Genomic DNA, 17,336 nt, shown 5'->3' with positions numbered 1-17,336 from the left:
CAGTCCACCAGGCAGCTGGGAGTCCGATTCCTGGTGACCATCTCCAGTTCGAGGGTGCTTCTCAGCACTAAAACGTGTGTTCTTTCCCAGTAGAGAGGCAGCATCTTTCAAAGAACAGAGCCCAGGCTGCTGTAGGAGGCAATTCACAGCTGGGCTTTGGTACCTCTTACATCGAAGAACCTTAGTCAAGTTTCCCCCTGTGCCCAGAGGTGCATGTGTCTCTTCTCCCCACCCTCAGCTAGATTTGGGTTTATTCACAGCAGCACCAAGGGAGGACTATGCATGGGTGAGAAGGCAGGCTGAGGGCTCCACTGGAGTGTCAGGCCTGGCTCCTTCACAGGTGGGTGACCTTAGGCAAGTTGTTATGCTCTCCATGCCTTGGTTTACCTGTAAAGTGGGGGCAGTAACAAAAACAGCTACCTCAGAAGTTTCTGCTTTTGTGATCATGAGATGGGAAGACTCATATGAAATGCTTAGAAGACTACCCAGCACACAGTCAGGGCCCAGTAAGTAACAGTGATTGCATCTACCCCACACCAGGCACTTTTACACACACTGATTGCTTTAATGCACATGATCCAGTGGAATGCTACTTTCCCTGGGGAAACTGAGGTTTGGCACAGCTGACCTGTCCAAGCTGTAGTTCAGCAATGATTGACTGAGGGCCTACCATGTTCCGGGCCCTACACCAGCACTGGGGAAGTGAGAGACCAGGGAAATAAATGAGGAGGTAGGGTCTGAATGTGGGTCGGGAATGGAGGTCCTAAGAGGCCTGCCAGAAAGAACAGAAACATGAAATCAAGGAGTTCTAACACTGACCACGCAATCTTGGCCAAGTTCCTGACCTTCTTGGGGCCTCATATGTAAAACGGGTGGAAGGCCCCAGACTTATCACCGCGTTTTGAGACTTAGATGTATATGTGAAGTTTCTGGTCCATAGGAAGTATTCAATGGTGATCTGTTGCCACAATTATACCAGCCACAAAGAGGTTCTGAGTTTTCTGATCCATTAAGCCAAATGCAAAAGCTTTCTAATAGGAAGGAATTAAGAACACTTAACTACTTGGCAGAAGGGAGGGGAAAAGAACATAGCTCAGAGCCGTTTCCGATTCTTTAAACCATCAGGTCCTTCAGAGCAGAACATCTGATCACCATGAGTGAGGTTGGAATGAACACTGGGCCAGGAGTCTGGAGGCCTGGGCTCCAGTTTTTGCCCTGCCCTTGGAGCTGGGTTATGGTAAGCAAGTCATTCCCCCTCTCTGGGCCATGGCTTCCCCATCTGTACAGAGGAAGTGTGGGAACAGATGGCCTCCCAGCTCTGCACTGGCTTAGCTGCCCTAAGTCTTTGAGGCATACATCACTAAGTAGACGTCCCAAGTAAGCCCGGTTATTCTGAATCTGGTTTTGTCACCTAAATTATACTTTTCCCTCCAGGGCTGGCCTTCCCCCTTCTCTGGACAATGAACAACCAAAGTTAGCGCACCACACCGGAAGGTCTGACGGCTCTGGGACACTCTCGGCCCACATTTTGACGTAAACAGGCATCTGAACTCACAGGTCTGAAAAGAATCAAAGCAAGTCTGCACAAAATGGGGACTGTGTGTGAGCTGCAGCGAGCAGCCTGCGGCAGGAGGACCGGAAGGAGGTCCTGCTGTCAGGCACATGGGTCCCCCGGGCCCGGCAGCACCGGGGCGACCTGGCAGACAGCAGTCCCAGCAGTGAGCGAGGGAGATGGTGACCAGATGGCAGGAGAATGTGAGCAAAAGCACTGGGTTCCCCGTCATATCAATGTGGAGCTTCTGGAGACAGACCGGGACAGGCCTGGGAGGCACTGACCAAAAGGAAACAGGGAAGGGGCCGAGTTCCGGAAAACAGGAGAGCAGGCTCCAAGGAGCAGAGGGCTCGGAGGCTCGATCGTCATTTTTTTAAAAAAAGTATTGATTGATTGCTTTTAGAGAAAGAGGAACGGGGAGAGAGAGAGAAATGGAGAGAAACATCAGTCTGTTGTTCCATTTATTTATGCATTCATTGGTCAATTCTTATATTGTCATATGTGCCCTGACTGGGACTAGAAACCACAGCCGTGGCATAGTGGGAGAATGCTCTAACCAGCTGCACCGCCCAGCCAGGGCGAGGCTTGATCGTTGTAAGCAGCACCTCTGTACGGAACTCAGGCCCCTTCCAGTTACTAGCAGAAGAAGGCAGTGGTTAAGAGCACAGATTTTAGAATCAGGAACACTCAGGTTCAAAGCCTGCCACTGTCCATAGAGCTGTGTGCCCTGCACACTCTCCATGACCCCTCTCAGGCTAGGCCTCACTGACGCCTCATTTTCTCCTTAGTGGCAAATTAGGATCAATAATATTGGCTCAGAAAGTTCATGTAAGGATCGATTAAAATTAAGTACGGAAATGGCACAAAAATAGTTGCTGTAATCATTATTTGTAGAGGGGGTGCCCCGTCCTAGAACTCTCTAAACCTTCCCCTTTTCTTAACCAACTAAAATCCTGTGAAACCCTTCTCAGGTCCCCCCTCCGAAGTTGGGGGCACCCACCAAAGCCCACGTCATTTTCTCCCCGCCTTCCGGAGTGCAGTACTGCTGTAACCACACCCTGACAGATCTTTTTTCCCTGGAGCAGATGCACAGTTTGGACACGGTAGGCATCCTGTGTAAGGGAACCTGCCCAGTCCCTCTGCCCACCCAAGCAGGTGAGTTCCCCTAAGACCTGATGGGGGAGAGCTTTGCTGCTGGTCTCGGCCAGTGTTCAGGCTGCCCGTTCCCATGCGTGGCCACCCACCATCTCTTCTCGGTTCACATCCCAAGAAGGAGTTCTGTAGGATCCACGTTTCAGCCACAGCTTTATAACACAGCTGGTGCTCAATAGCCACATATTCCTATGTTTTTATTCCTTCCTTTTATTGTCCCACTCCCATCCTTCTTTTCTCCTGCAAATAGTAACTAAGAACCCACTGTGTACTCACTTGAACCCAAAGGGATGAAGAGAGACACATCCTTGATCTCATGGAAGCTGTGGTCTGGCCAACTAAGCATTCACAGTCCAAACTGGCAGGGCCTACAGAGCAGGCTGGGGTGAGACACAGTAGGCTGTGGGAGAGTGAGACAGTGCATCCAGACCAGGATTGTAGCAGAAGGCTTCCTGGAGGAGGTGACGCGAAGCCTCAACTTGACTGGGTAATGATAAGGACAATTTAGCAGACCTAAGTAGGGGGAGACAGGAGGGTTGAAGCGGAAAAAGAGCCTGCTTCCACTCACACTCCTCACCTTCTCAATATCTAGACTGGTGTAGTACTCAACAAGAGGTTTTAAAATATTTTTAATATTTTTTTCACTTTTAAACATTTCTTTTACACTTTCACCTGTGTAAACTCCTCAGGATTTTATAAGAGATTACCCAATCACACCGGATTCTTTGATTTTCATAAAATGCCAGCAACCATTCTGATGAAAGGACAAGGAATTAAGCCAAGCTTCTCACACTACACCAGCAAGCAGATAAGGAGTCCAGTCGCAAACCTAGTGAAACCGACTTGGCCAGGCTACTTAGTGTGAGTGTGTGTACACACACACACACACACACACACACACACACACACACCTGTTGGAACTATGTTCTCACGGACACACTAGATGTCAAGGGGGATTGCTAATGTGCACTCCGATTAGACAGGGCTTTGTTTTGTTTTCCAACATTTTATTGTGAAAAACTTCAAACACAGGAAAGTTGAAAGAACCGTACATGTATCTTCGCCTGGATTCACCAGCTAGCATTTTACGACACTTGCTTTCTCTTTCTCTCTGCAGACACACTCACTCTTTTCTCTCCTGAACCATCCGAGAGTTAGTTGCTGACATCATGACACTTCACCTCGAAATATTTCAGCACATATCTCCCAAGAAAAACGACATTTCCTTATATAACCCCAATACCCCTAAGATGGCAGGAGTAATACCATCTTATAGAATCTGCATTCGAATATCTGCACTCGTCTGCAAAATGACCTTTCTAGCATTACTGGTTTTACTCATGCAGAACCCAGTCAAGTTCTCATTGGATTTGTCTCCATTTCTGGCGTTGTCCTTTACCCGCCTTTTAAAATTTTTTGTCTTTCATGGCATTGACAGTTTTGATGGTCCATTGTCTTAAAGAACGATCCGCAGTCTGAATTTATCTGATTGCTTCCTCATGCCAACAGATGATTTTGATCCAATTCCCCATTTTCCCTTCCTCTGTCCAAAACCAGCCCTGCCGATCACACCCAGGATAACACTTTGTGACACCTGGGGTCTCGGAGAACTTGGAATTTCACACATCCCAGGGTGGGTTAATTGATATTATCAAGAAACTTTATTATGATTTATAACTAAGCAAATATTAAATATTTGAAAGAATATTTTCAATATTTCCAAATTCTGGGGCAGAAAGCAACAGCCAGACAGCTGGAATTTTATAGCAATTTACTTTGATTCAGTATTAACAATGTCTTTTCAGATATTTTTTTCAAAGTGCTTTCACACTTGCTATTTAAGTACCTTGACTTTGGGGTCAAACAGCTAGGAGTTTCATTTCTGGGTCCACCGCTTCACCAGATGTACGAGGTAGAAAAGTTGCTTAACTTCTCTCAGCCGCGGTTCCCTTACAGGGTTTAAGTTGCTTACACTAGTACCCTCATTCATAACAACTGCCTCTATTAAGCTTCACAATAACTCTTCAAGGAAAGCAGCGTAGGTATTGCTCTGCTTCTTTTATACCTGAGGTAACAGAAGCTCAAAAGACAATGGGACCTATTGAAGGTTACGTGGCAAAGTGTCAAAAGAGACGACCAGAACCACAGTTGCTGACTTCCAGAGCTGCCATTCCTATTCCTACTCAGGAAGTCGCATCTCCCTCATGGGATGTTGTGAGGATTAAACTAAATGACACGTTTTTCTTGCTACGCGTTATCCTGGTACAGAGCCCACGTTCAGTCTGCGTCAGTGACCACGGTTTTAATTATTCTTGTGTCACACTGCCATGAGTAACTGATTTTGTTCAAAGGCCCCTAAGGAACCCTGGAAGATAGTCTCATACTAATTTTAACCAAGCCCCCATTTCTACCCTATCTTCTAGCCCGTGAAGACAGAGGGGTTGGCCCTGACTGGTGAAGCTCATTTGGTTTGGTGTTGTCCTACAAAGCGAAAGGTCACTGGTTCAATTTCCGGTCAGGGCATATGCCTGGGTTGCAGGTTTGGTCCCCAGTAGGGGCGTGTATGAGAGGCAACCAACTGATGTTTCTCTCCCTCTCTTTTTTCTTCCCTTTCCTTCTCTCTAAAAAAATAAAATAAAATAAAATCTTTAACAAAACACGGGAGGGCGGAGCTGGAACAATTGAAAATTCACTGAAGGTATTAAGGTTTTGATTGGAAGGAGAGACAAAATATTTGGAGGCTGTGGGGCCATTGTTTGCAAAACACAAGACAAGGTCTGTTTTCCTTGGGAAAGGAAGCACTAAGTCGTGAGTCATTCTTCAGGTTCTGTGTGGGAGGCGAGGGCTCCTGCAAAAACCTTTGTGCGCCTCTCTATTGTCTTATGTGGACTGAAGCATAAAGCCTGACCCAGTTTTGTTCCCAAAATCACATGGCTTATTCTGCCCAAGACATTCTAGGAACACATTGTCCAACTCCTTGAACAATGTGACCAAGTTGCCATTGAAAAAGAAGAGACAGAGTCACCACTGAAATTGACCCTGTGGCTATTGGTAAAACCATTGGGCAGCTGGCCAGGCCTTGGGGCACCTAATGACCAAACTGATCACAAGGTCTAGCTCCCATCACAATCAGGCCAGGCGTGAGAAAAGAGGGATTTGCTTCTGTCCTCAGAAAATAAGGAACCATTCAAAAGTCCAATCAATGGGACTGTTTCATTGTTTGTCTTGGGCGGGGCCATCAGTGTGATCGTCTCTACCGTGCCAGCTCAGACTGGGCATACAAGAGAGCCTTCCCGTGTGTTTGGCTTGTAGCAGATCCCTCGGTGTGGGTAGTGCTGTCGAGATGGCATGTCTGGGTCCAAAACGTAAAGGTTTCATTTCACAACTGTGGATATGACTCATTTAGAGGAGGTTGTGCTTAATTTACTCTTGCTTCCCATTCATCTAACCCTGCCATGTACTTTGCTTTCCCGGTACAAGCCATCTGTCTTTCCATATAGTCAACCATGCACTTGGGAGGCAGAGAGGTAGAGTGGGAAGAACATAAGCTTGGAATGAGGCAAATCTGGTTTCCAAACTTGGCTCTGACTTTGGGTAATAAAAATAGGCAATACCTATTCCTTGCTTATTACATGCCAGGCATGGTGCTCAGACACCTACTTGTATTATCTCCCTGAATCCTCATAGCCAACCTAGGAGCATCAACGTGTCTTCTTCATAGATGAAGACACTGACATTTAGATGTTAAATATCTTGCACGAAGCTCAGCTTCCTCATATAAAATCTATACTGCTTTACATTTTACCCAGTTTCTTGTGTCTCAAATTAAATTACACATCCACACACACACACACACACAGACTACCCAGCACATAGCAGATGCTCCGCAAAGGTTCCCTTCCCTGCTGCTGAACCTGATTCTAAGAAATAAAAGTCCCTGACCTTAAGCCAAAATCTCACTGGGTGGTTTGACTTTGTCAAACAAGCCTCAGGAGCTTCACTAAGGCCCAATTAAAACATCTCTCTTGAGGCTACATCTCTTATGTCTTATAAGTAAATAAAATGAAATACCAATATTTGGTGCTTCTATCTTGGTCACAGAGGAAACGAGTGTGAAAATTGGGAAGCTCTTCTGAAAGTTGGAAATTGGGCTATAATTCCTCCAGCCTGGCCTTTGATGTGTGTGTGCTTACATGTGCTCATTACTTTAAGCTGTTCCATGTGTATATATTTGTATATGTGTGTGTATATATGTGTATATACACATATCCAGAAGTAGATATATTTATATACATATATATATACACACGTAATGATACACTAAATAAGCCACCAGTCCCACCCCTAAAGTGTCTTCAGAAAATTAACCCATGAAATAAGCAATAATATGTGAACTATAAACATTCTTGCATGTTGGCAGATAACCATGCTACACATTCCCCTCCAAGAACTGAGAAAGAGAAGAAAGGGAATAACACAATAGCAAAAAAATGTACTAATCAAATCCATAATCAACTTTGATGATGGAGCACAGATTCTAATCAAAACACAATGGGGTAAAGTTGCAACAGGTTGTAAGCTTGGAGCCGAGTGCTCTTCCCAGGGGCCTGGCCTGCATTTTCTTTTTAAACATCTAAAACACCCACAGAGGATTTCAATCACTTCTAATTACTTTTTTTTTAAAGAAATGAGTTGCAAGTTGAGCACCAGGCTCCTAAAAACAGGAAATATCAAAGTATTATATATAATTTTTTTCCTTGCAACTGCTTCTTAAAAATAGGCCAACCTCTCCTCAAATAGCTCACAAGCATTCCTTATCTGAAGGTTGGCCGGACAGGGTTTCTGAACTAACACAGAGCCTATCTTTAAAACAAGTCTTTGCACATGGTCATAATTTATACACCACGTTAACGGAGCAGATGCTATAAATGTTCATTCCTGGGGGAGGGCCCAGGTATCCCAGCACCAGGAAGGGAATCTGGGAGGATGTGCTGCTGCAGAACCCAGTTTCCCCCACTGAGGGGATGGAGCCCCAGCTATAGGTTTGTGGGAGGAGACAAGGTGAGGGGCTTGGGGTCAACAGTGGGGCTGCACCTCAGAGCTGTTTTCTGGATTGCTGGCTATGTTAGGTCTTTTCACACTTGATGGAGGAGAGCGGTCTTGGGGAAAATGGGCTGTCGCCCGCCTGAACAGAATTGCTGCATAATAAAAGGAGTTGTGAGAATGGCTTCCTTTCACCTATAACTACCACACTGAATATTCTGGACCCCAAGCTAATAATAATCATCCCTGTCATTTCCCCAAGGTCTGTTATCAACGAGGTCTTTTATGGACACTGTCTCCCCAGCTTCTCAACACCACCCTGCATGCTCAGAATTACTATCCACTGAGAAGCCAGCATGCGAATCCAATCCTTCAACTGTGAGAAGACTTTGTTCTTTTTCTCATCACTTTTTAAAAGAAGGTACCAGATACAGAGCCATTACCTATTGCATGAAGATTCGGCTTCCCTGTGATGACATCAAGTCATCACAGTGCTGCTCTGCACCGCTGCACGACCCTGCTCCTCATCCTTCCCCATCTTGCCCATCTCACTGCCTCTCCTCTCCACCCAGCCACTTGTGCCTGTTTCGGAAACTCAGCCACCTCCTGCCTCTTCTGCAAAGCCCTCTGGACTTCTCCAGCCATCATGGCCCTTCTCTTCCCTTGAACCTACAGCATACCTCTTAGCCCTGTCTCTGTTTTACCCTGTTGCTCGTGGTACATCAGTTATGCCTCCCAACCAGACTATAAAATCCTGAATGGCCAGCCATGTTTTATTTACCATGTTCATCTGCCAGAACATGCTGAAGAAGGCAGCTACAGAGAGGGGGTAGACCACTGGCCTTGAAGCCAGAACAACCTGAGCTAGAATCCCTGCTCCACCATACTGGAGCAGGATGATTTAAAGCTAGTGACTTCACTTTGCTGCATCTCACTTACTCTTCTAGCTCAGTGGTTGGACCAGTGGTCTTGTAAATTACAGCCTGAAAGAAATCAGGAAGTCTCTCTGGTTACCTCTGGGTAGCATCGTGGTTAAGGGCATAGAGTCCACAGCCAGCCTGTCCAAGTCCTCATTCTGCTTCTGCTTCTCACCAGGCCACTAACCCAGTCTTTGCCTCAGTTTTCTCTGAGTAAAATGACAGTAACAACACTTATTCCACTGGATTATGGTAAGAATCAAGAGGCATTTTATACAACCTCTGTAGCACCATTCCTGACGCATAGGAAGGATTGTGTAATGATTTGCCATTATTACATTATTTGTTATGGAAAATGCCATATCTGCTTTAAGTGTTACTGTGAGGATGAAATGAGATTATATGTAAAGAACCTGGCACATCAAGCCCTCCACAAATGGTTCTGCCCTTCCCTCATCTTCCCACTGTACCAGTTGTACTAGATGGGTGATTGATGCTCTGAAAGTCCTTGTGAACCAATGGATACCCCCTCAAGGGCTTGAGAGAAGAAGCTACACCTTTTCTTACTTCCAGGACATTTGATCTAGATAACATGCCTATCTCTCACTTAATGACATAAATAGCTGATTTTATTGTGTTCCTTGTTTGCCAAACACTGGACTAAACACTTCACACACTTCCCCCCCCCCTTAACTACCCTATTTGTGTGGTTGTTTATGTCCATTTTTAAAGATGGGAACACTGAGGCCCAGAGAGGTTAACTGACCCAGTCATTCAGTTATTATTCCATGGCAGAGAGAGGACATCATGGATATCCACCGGACTTTAAAACCTGCGCTATCGTCCTGACCAGTGTGGCTCATTTGGTTGGGTGTTGTCCAGCAAAGCAACAGGTCACCGGTTGAATTCCCAGTCAGGGCAATGCCTGGATTGCAGGTTTGGTCTCTGGTTGGGGCCCATACTCAAGAGGCAATTGACTGATGTTTTTCAATTTCTCATAGATATTTCTCTTTCTCTCCTCCTTCCCTTCTCCTCTTTCTAAAAAAAATAATGCATAAAATCTTTTTAAAAACCTGTGCTATTGACCACTGTACAAACCCAGCTTTCTGCCCCAAAGCCCCTAAATAAAAGGAGAATCAGAGGTCCAAAGACATCGTTTGCCATTTAGTTCATTGTTTTCTAAGTATCTTCTAGTAATAAGTACTATGTTTTGGATTGGGGACGATAGATGTCAAGCAAGATACAGTCCTCAAGCCGTAATGGAAAGGCTTTGCCACATGGTGAACAGGCACAGTGTCGGGAAGGCTGTAGCCTGGTCCAAAGAAGGGAAAATCCCTTTTACCAAGGTCACTCTGACACCAGGGTGGGGCAGTGGGAACAAGGATCTGCCACGTGCCACAGAGAAGAGCCCCAAGAAAGCCCAGATAAACAGGGATCAGACTGGTAAAAAGCAGGAGTGGCGAACTTCCTTAGCGGTCCATCCTCACGGTCCGTGCACTGAGGGCAAGGCAAGGTGGAAGGGGCATCCTGGGAAATGTGCACCGAGGCTGAGGGAGGGAAGCAAAGCCTCAAGGGAACAGGACCATGCCAGACCCTCTGTGAGCAGCAGCAGGACATTTTTTCAGGGAGAAGGTGATGAATCACCTTTCCAGAGCCTGCCCAGTGCAAGTCCTCCAACGATGTTAAGTGAAGGGTCAAACGGGCAAAACAGAGCAGCTGCCTGGGTATGAACAATCAACCCCGGCATCTACTTTCCCTCTGATTCCTCAGGCCCTCCTCATCAGCCTGGATGTGTGTCATACCCTGTATTCACTGCTCTGGCCTCCCACACACCGCCCACCACACCTCGTAAGCCCCACCTCCAAGGATGAAGGGGAAACTCTGACGAGACTGTGCCCCAAGTTCATTCCCGTATCAGAGCTCACTGGACAAACCCTGTGGCCAACGGCAGAAAAACAGAGCAGAACACAAAAACCCTAGCTGGGACAGGCCCCAAGAGCACAGGGGGAAATCATGCCTTCCTCCCACACGCCATCACTCAAACCTGTCAGCTTCCAAAAACATTTAGCAAGTGCAGCAGCTAGGGGCATGCTTATCAGCCTGGCGTGGGAGCTTAATCTGCTTTGAGGGCCTTCTCCAGCCCAGAGCTCCAAAAGTCTGCTTACAATTAGCTTCCAGCTCCAGTTCCTACATCAGAAAGGCTAGGAATGTGTTGAGTTCTAGCCTCTGATCAGAGAAAGCTCCAGGAGAAGGTGGAGACAGTGTCAGTAGAGAAGTAAGTGCCAAAAAGGTCAGCTGGTCTGTTGCCACTTCCCTGACACCAGCCCCAAACTACCTCCCCCTCTGCCTTCCCTACCCTCATGTCTCCTGACCAGGACAGTCACATCCGTCAAGTCAGCCTGTCCCCAAAAGTCCCTGATGGCTGACTGCCAAGAAAATACGACGTGCCCCTGCTCCCTCCTACCACAAGAGGGAAGAAAAACAGCAGGGAGGGCAGGAGGCCAAGAGAACCTGATTGGCCCTTGCTGATTTCCTTAAAAGAAATTGAATGGCCAGAGCCTGCCACCCAGCCGAATTGGGTGATGTGAGCTCTGTCTGGAAAGGTAGAAGTCACCACTTCTCGTCAAGCCACCCCTCACCTCCACACCCAGTCACCCGGGCCACAGAGCTACCCGCTACCCGCAGCAGGATCTACTACCCAGGAAGGAGGGGCTTAGCTTCAGGCCGCCATTCTGAGCAGCCACCCCCACCCCCACCGCAACAGCCAGCCAAGACGCTAGGAGTCTCCAGCTGGCTGCTTCAGCTGGTGCACCGGGCACTCCTACTGCAGTCCCAGCACCGTGCCCGAAATCCTGTTAGTCCAAGGGATGGAGCAAGGGCAGGTCATCTTCAAGACGAGGGAGCAGGTTCGCTGCCACCCCAGACTCTTTTTACTGGATATTGCAGCCACAGGGGCATCGAGCCCAACAAGGCCTCTGATCGTTCCTTGTCAGGGATAAAATCTCTGCAGAACCGACAGACAGACAGACAGACAGACAGACGATACAGCTTTTGGGGTGCCAAGCCCTCAACATGCAGGATTTGACATTTCCAGCGCTGACGCTTAAAAAATAAAACAAACTACCCAACCATGCCCCTCAAAAAGAAGCCTCGGGCTTGCCTGCACCCGGGTCTCATACCAATCCTTCAGGCAAACCTAGGCCACCCAGACCACACCCACCGGCCAGGCTACTCTCCTCGCGCGTCCCGCAATCTGCCGGCCTAAGTGGATCGGTTCCCTTCTCTGTCCGCAGGGTAGCCCTTTCTCCCCATCCTGCCATGCCGCCCCCTAAAAAAAGTATTCACCAAACCCCCCTAGAATATTGTCCCGGCACACAGCCCTTCTCACCTGGGTATCGAACCCGTTTTCCAGCGAGCCGCTCTTCCGCAGCGGGAGCCCCTCCCCCGCCGGCTCCTGCAGCCCCTGCGATTTCAGTGGGATCTGGCTAGGGAAGGTGGTCTTGCTCACCTCCACCTTGCTTCCCAACTTGAGGTAGCAGGGCTGGGGGCCGGCCCGGGCCGGGGGCACATGCAGGATGGGCGCGGCGCTATGCACGGGTTTGGGCAGTCCCGACTTCATTTTGGAGGCGACCAGGATGGCCGGCATCTTTTCGCGGGGCTTCGGCTTTCCCAGCACGTCCCTGGCAGCGGCGGCGGAGGCGACCGCTAAAGGCAGCGCGGGCAGCAGAGTAGGCGCCGGGCCTCGGCCCTCGAGGCGCCCACCACCAGTGGAGGAGGGAAAAAATCCCCGAGTCGGGGAGCTTGGAGCGAAACGATGAGCGCGCCTTCGAGATGCTGGAATGCTGCGGAGGACTAGTCGCGGCGCTCAACTGGTCCCACCTGGATGGATGCTGCAGCCGGGTCTCACGCCCCTTCTGGGCGGCCAATTCAAGGGCTCTGGGAGCTCAGTGGCTGTTGCCTCTTGCGATTCTCCTCCTGGGAACCCGAGATTTGCAAGCCCATATTAACTTGTCACTGCATCTCCGAAGCGAGGAGGCCCCTTTGGAAAAAAGGTGGCGGGGACCCAAGCCTCCTGCTCCTGGAGCCTGCGGGTGTGAGCGGGCGAGGGAAGGAGCGAGCTGCGGCGGAAGGGAAGGAGAGAACAGCGAAGGAAGAAGAAGAGCGCACGGAGCACCAGACGTCTCGAGACCACAGAGAGGCAGCTGCTGCCCTGAGCGTGAGCACCGCGGTGTCACCCACGACGCAGAGGCGCAGCGAGAGCCCCCGAAAGGTCTCTCTAGGCGTGACAGTCACCACTGCCCAGAAGCCCCCCGGACAGATAGCACCTTAACGCCTGCGGGTCTGCACATGCTCTGTGCGCTATAGCGCAGCAAGGCTGTGGCCGTGGGGCGCGGGCACTGGGACGCGCGGCTGGGCAGGGCTGCGCTCGCGAGCGGTAGCCGCACTCCCCGGGAAGGCTGCGCTGGCTGCGGGGCTCAGTGCAGGGGAAGACAAGCTGCCGCCCGCGAGGCTGCGGCGCGCGCTGACAGCCGGGACCGCCCCAGCGCGCCCATTGGTCCGTAGCGCGCCTATCAGCAGCCCGGATCACACAGCGAAGGGGCGTGGCATCAACTCCCAAGCTGTGGCCGAAACTCTGGGGCCGCGCTTGGCAGCAAGTACAAAGCAGGCTGGTGGCCTCTCTGCGGCACTGTTCCCGCGGCGCGCTTCACCGCGGGCTGACACCCCCGTTCCCTGAAAACTTCTTTTGAAAAATGCCCTTTCGAACGCAAACGCCCGCCTCCACACCCCGCAGGCACGGCTCGGGGGAAGTTTTGTTTCCTTTTTGAAATTATTCTGGTCACCTTAACGGTTTAAGTCTTCCGGAGTCGCGCCCGAGGCCCCGCGGCCCCCCATCTGGCCTGGGCAGGGCTGTTCCTCGTCTCCCGCGTAAATGACAAGCCAGCCATTTCTCTTCTTTTCTGCCTGCTCTGCCAGGCGGCCCGGGAGGGGGGGGGGGGCTCCCAACAGCTTCCTCTTCGGTTTTCAAAAGGTGCACATTTCACTTAACTATTTGAAGTATTTATGGGCAAATACAATACCCAAGGAAGCTTGCCGCCCTGAAACAGCTCCTCCTTGCAATCTACCACAAACTCTGTAATTAGAGTGCCCCGAGGAAGCCAAGAGAGGCTCTATGACCCTGGCTGGCTCAGGCTAAACCTTGCTGCATTTCACGTAGGAGCCCCTCCCTGGCAGTGCCTTGGACACACTGGCCCCACAGGTTCCTCGACTTGAATTCCCCTGGGGATTTCATCCCTCCTCTTAGTTGCAGTTTGAGTTCCTTGCTGACTCAAAGGATATGAGAATTGAAAGGGATAATCTAGGCAGGCCAGAACCCTCTCGGTCCACAGATGAGGAGCCCCCCACCTTATAAAACTGCCTGGATTTAAATTGGGCAAGTTCTTTAATATTACATGCATCCATAGAAAGCTTTGGTTTTCCCTTGCAGGAAGGAAATTTGACTACATTTCTACAATGTGCTGTTGTTTGCATTAAATGAGATAGCGCATCGCAGTCATTTGGCACAAGTATCTGGCCATGTAAGGGGCCAATAGGAGCTCAGTATTGCTATCCTTATTAATTACTGCTACTCCCTCCCCCCAGTCATCTCTGACTAAACGTCTTCTCTTGTCTCTGAGATACAGGTTTTCTCCATATACCCACCCTATAGACTGATTCACAACACTGATAGCATTGATTTTTCATTATGCAGACCAGAGGAAACTTCAGTTTTAAAACAACCTCTTAAAACAGCACTAAGAAATAAGAAGATGCTTTCTTACCCTGGTCTGTTCCCTCTCCCATCTTATTCCCCTCCCCTTTCTATGTTCTGTATAGCAACTTTCTACTCTAGCAGGGCTAAAATGCACATTCTTGTATAGAATATCCAGTATCCTACCTTCCTCTGAAATTAAATCACATGTGGTCTGTGCCACTTAGCACTCTTCCCTTTGCCATCCAATGCCACCTAGTTATTGATGGTTTCATGTGTTTATTTTCTTCTGAGAAAGACTCTGTAACCACACTCAAACATTTATTAGAGTCTCTCAGTGTCAAGTATAACACTGTGGACAGAAGGGCTGCCCAAATTTTCAAATGAATGAGTGAACGATGCCAGCAGCAATCCTCCAGGAGAAGAAACATTTAGAGTCAGGTACATAAAGTCATGACAAATATTATGCTGCATTAAACCTTAGAACTCTCCTACCCAGAATTCTGGTTTTGACAGATGCACGAAGAGTTCTGGAATAGACTGCAGTTTTTGTCTCTAAAGATCATGGAGATATTCTGAAGGATTTCCACGGCCCTCATGCAGTGGTTCTAAAAGTATGGTCCTGGGACCAGCTGCAGCACCTGGAAACTTGTTTGAAAAACCTCTCCCACTATGCTTACATCTGAAGCTAATACATAATTATATTGAATATCAACTGTACTGGAAAAAATAAAAATAATGCCTAAAAAAAAGAAAAAACACCCCAGACCTACTGAACCAGAAAGCTCTGTGAGGTGGGTCCCAGCAATCTAGGTTTAACCAGTTTTAACCCAGTGGTTCTGATGCATTCTAATGTTCAAGAGCTTCGTCCAGCCCAATGAAAATAGCATGCAGTCGGGCTCTTCTAGGGCTTCTTAAACCTGAATATACATAAGAATTACTGGAAGTCTTGCTAAAATGCACATTCTCATTCAGTAGGTCTGGAACTCGGGGGCGGGGGGCGGGGGCAAGGGGGCATGAGACTCGGAGACTCTGCTCTCTGAATGAGCTCCACACTGGTGTTCTGGAGCTTTTGAGTAGTAAGGCTAAACCATAGATAGGTAGCAAGGGGTTTCATCGCCAGAGTCATCTAGAGTTAAGTGACTTTGTGTCACACCATGCTGTAAATAATTCTGAGGGTACATCTGTGTAGTTGAGTTGTAAACAGCAGTGTGATTAATTAATAATGTCAGTCATGGGTATAGAAATAGAAATAATGGCATACATGCTATGTGTTTACCATCTTTGATCTGTTGAAATCGTATTTGCTGCCAAGGTCATTTTTGAATGTGTACCCTCAAATGTGGACTAATATGAAAAACAGAGCATTCTTTTTCTTTCTTTTTTATTTCGATTAGTACTTTTTGGTATTAAAAGTACCTATTACTAATATGCTAGAATGTGGTCAATGTATGAGCCTTCACCTTAGTGCTGTGGGATTCATATAACTCAAGTCCGATCATTTCTAATCTTTCTCCACAGAGAACAAATGAATCTTTTAAAGTGTATTTTCAAATTTCTTTTCCAGCCTTCTCATCTTTAAATAATCTTATTTGTTCTTTCCTGGGACATTTTTCTTTTCCATTTGTGTCTTTCCTATAAATCTTGATTTCTTTATTTAAAGCAAAATAATTTAACATAATAACCAGAAAAGCAGGAAAAGAGCTGTTTTTCCCCCTGCAGCAAAAGCGATAACTGCAAATTTCCTCCTTAAATAAGATCATCTCAAATTATAAAAATATCCTATAAAGTCAGTTCTTCCACATGGGTGTCATGTTAAGATGAAAAGTCATTTTAAATCAATATGTTTGGTAAGGATTGTTAGCTAAAGAAATTGTTGCTTCAGAGAATGGCAAACTACTTTGAAAAGAACACACAATCCAGGGTTTTTTTTAAATGTTATTTTTTAAATTATGTGCACTATGGGCAGCCCATCTTAAATCTCAACCTTGACAATCTTTTTCTCTCTTTGTTCTGTCTGACTCTAAACTTTCAAAGTTGGCCAGAAATAGTGATGGGGAATTTGAAATTTACTTCCAAAGCTCTCAGGACCATTCAATCACCCTAAGAGTTCGGATGGTTCCCTGGATGCAGGAAGAGCCAAGCTCAGCTTAGGGTGGGCCAGCAGCCTCCTGTTCCAATCCTGACATCCTCCAGTGGTGGTGTGTTGAGTGGGACCTGGGCTTCAGAGCTCACATCCACCCACCCTCCGTTGGCGTTAAAGACCCCTGGCTGCACCTGACCTACAAGAAGGCAGTCCTGTGAAGATCCTGAAACATCTAAATGCCAACCTGTCATTAAAAAATGCAGGGATCTGGGGGAAAAATCAACTGCCTCTTGGAGACCCCTCACTGTGACAGATGAAGAGATGTGTTACAAGTCTCTGAAATAATAGAAAAAATGAAACATTCATGAGTTTATTTGGGAGTAAAAAAAAATCACTGTAGCTTATTTTTAAAAACTCACTGTTCCTTAATTTTCTATGACATGGTTGACAACTATGATACATAGCTCAGAGGTGGCACAAATGTCCACCTGTTGGCCATGGCTAAGGTGAGAGCCCACTCATTCCAGACTGCAGAGAAGTGGAGGTGAGAACTTTAGGATAGCTCTTAGAATGTCTGTTCGCCCTGCCCCCACCCCCACTACTTCCAATCTACCTTCTTCCGGGTGGGTCTGTGAGCAGATCAATATGCACAATGGTGATCTCTGGAAGACTGGGTTCTCCCTCCTGCAGATTCTGGAGTGTGAGGAGTCCGTGTGAAGGGTGTGTGTGTGTGTGTGTGTGTGTGTGTGTGTGTGTGTGTGTTTATAGGCACTGAGGCAATGATCTTGATTAAATGTCATATAGCAAACTATTGATTAATGAGATATGGAGTAGCTC

General features: G+C 47.7%; 1 protein-coding gene across 2 annotated transcripts in view; it reads right to left on the bottom strand.

Moving 5' to 3' along the window:
• NAV2 (neuron navigator 2) overlaps positions 1 to 12,976 on the bottom strand; it is a 362,959-nt gene extending 349,983 nt beyond the window's left edge. The window contains exon 1 of one of the 2 annotated variants that reach the window (XM_053673061.1): positions 12,053 to 12,976. In XM_053673061.1, coding sequence (XP_053529036.1) covers positions 12,053 to 12,310 — 258 coding nt within the window. In that variant the 5' untranslated portion in view covers positions 12,311 to 12,976. The remainder of the gene's footprint in view (positions 1 to 12,052) is intronic. The other variant, XM_037150498.2, reaches the window with a different exon arrangement.
• Between the last annotated feature and the right edge of the window lie 4,360 nt (positions 12,977 to 17,336).

The sequence above is a fragment of the Artibeus jamaicensis genome, unplaced genomic scaffold (genome assembly GCF_021234435.1).
Source record: "Artibeus jamaicensis isolate MK-2021 breed Jamaican fruit bat unplaced genomic scaffold, CSHL_Jam_final contig_797, whole genome shotgun sequence".
Lineage (NCBI taxonomy): Eukaryota > Metazoa > Chordata > Mammalia > Chiroptera > Phyllostomidae > Artibeus > Artibeus jamaicensis.
Note: the sequence above shows the minus strand (reverse complement) of the source record. Positions and strands in the feature narration are given on the sequence as shown.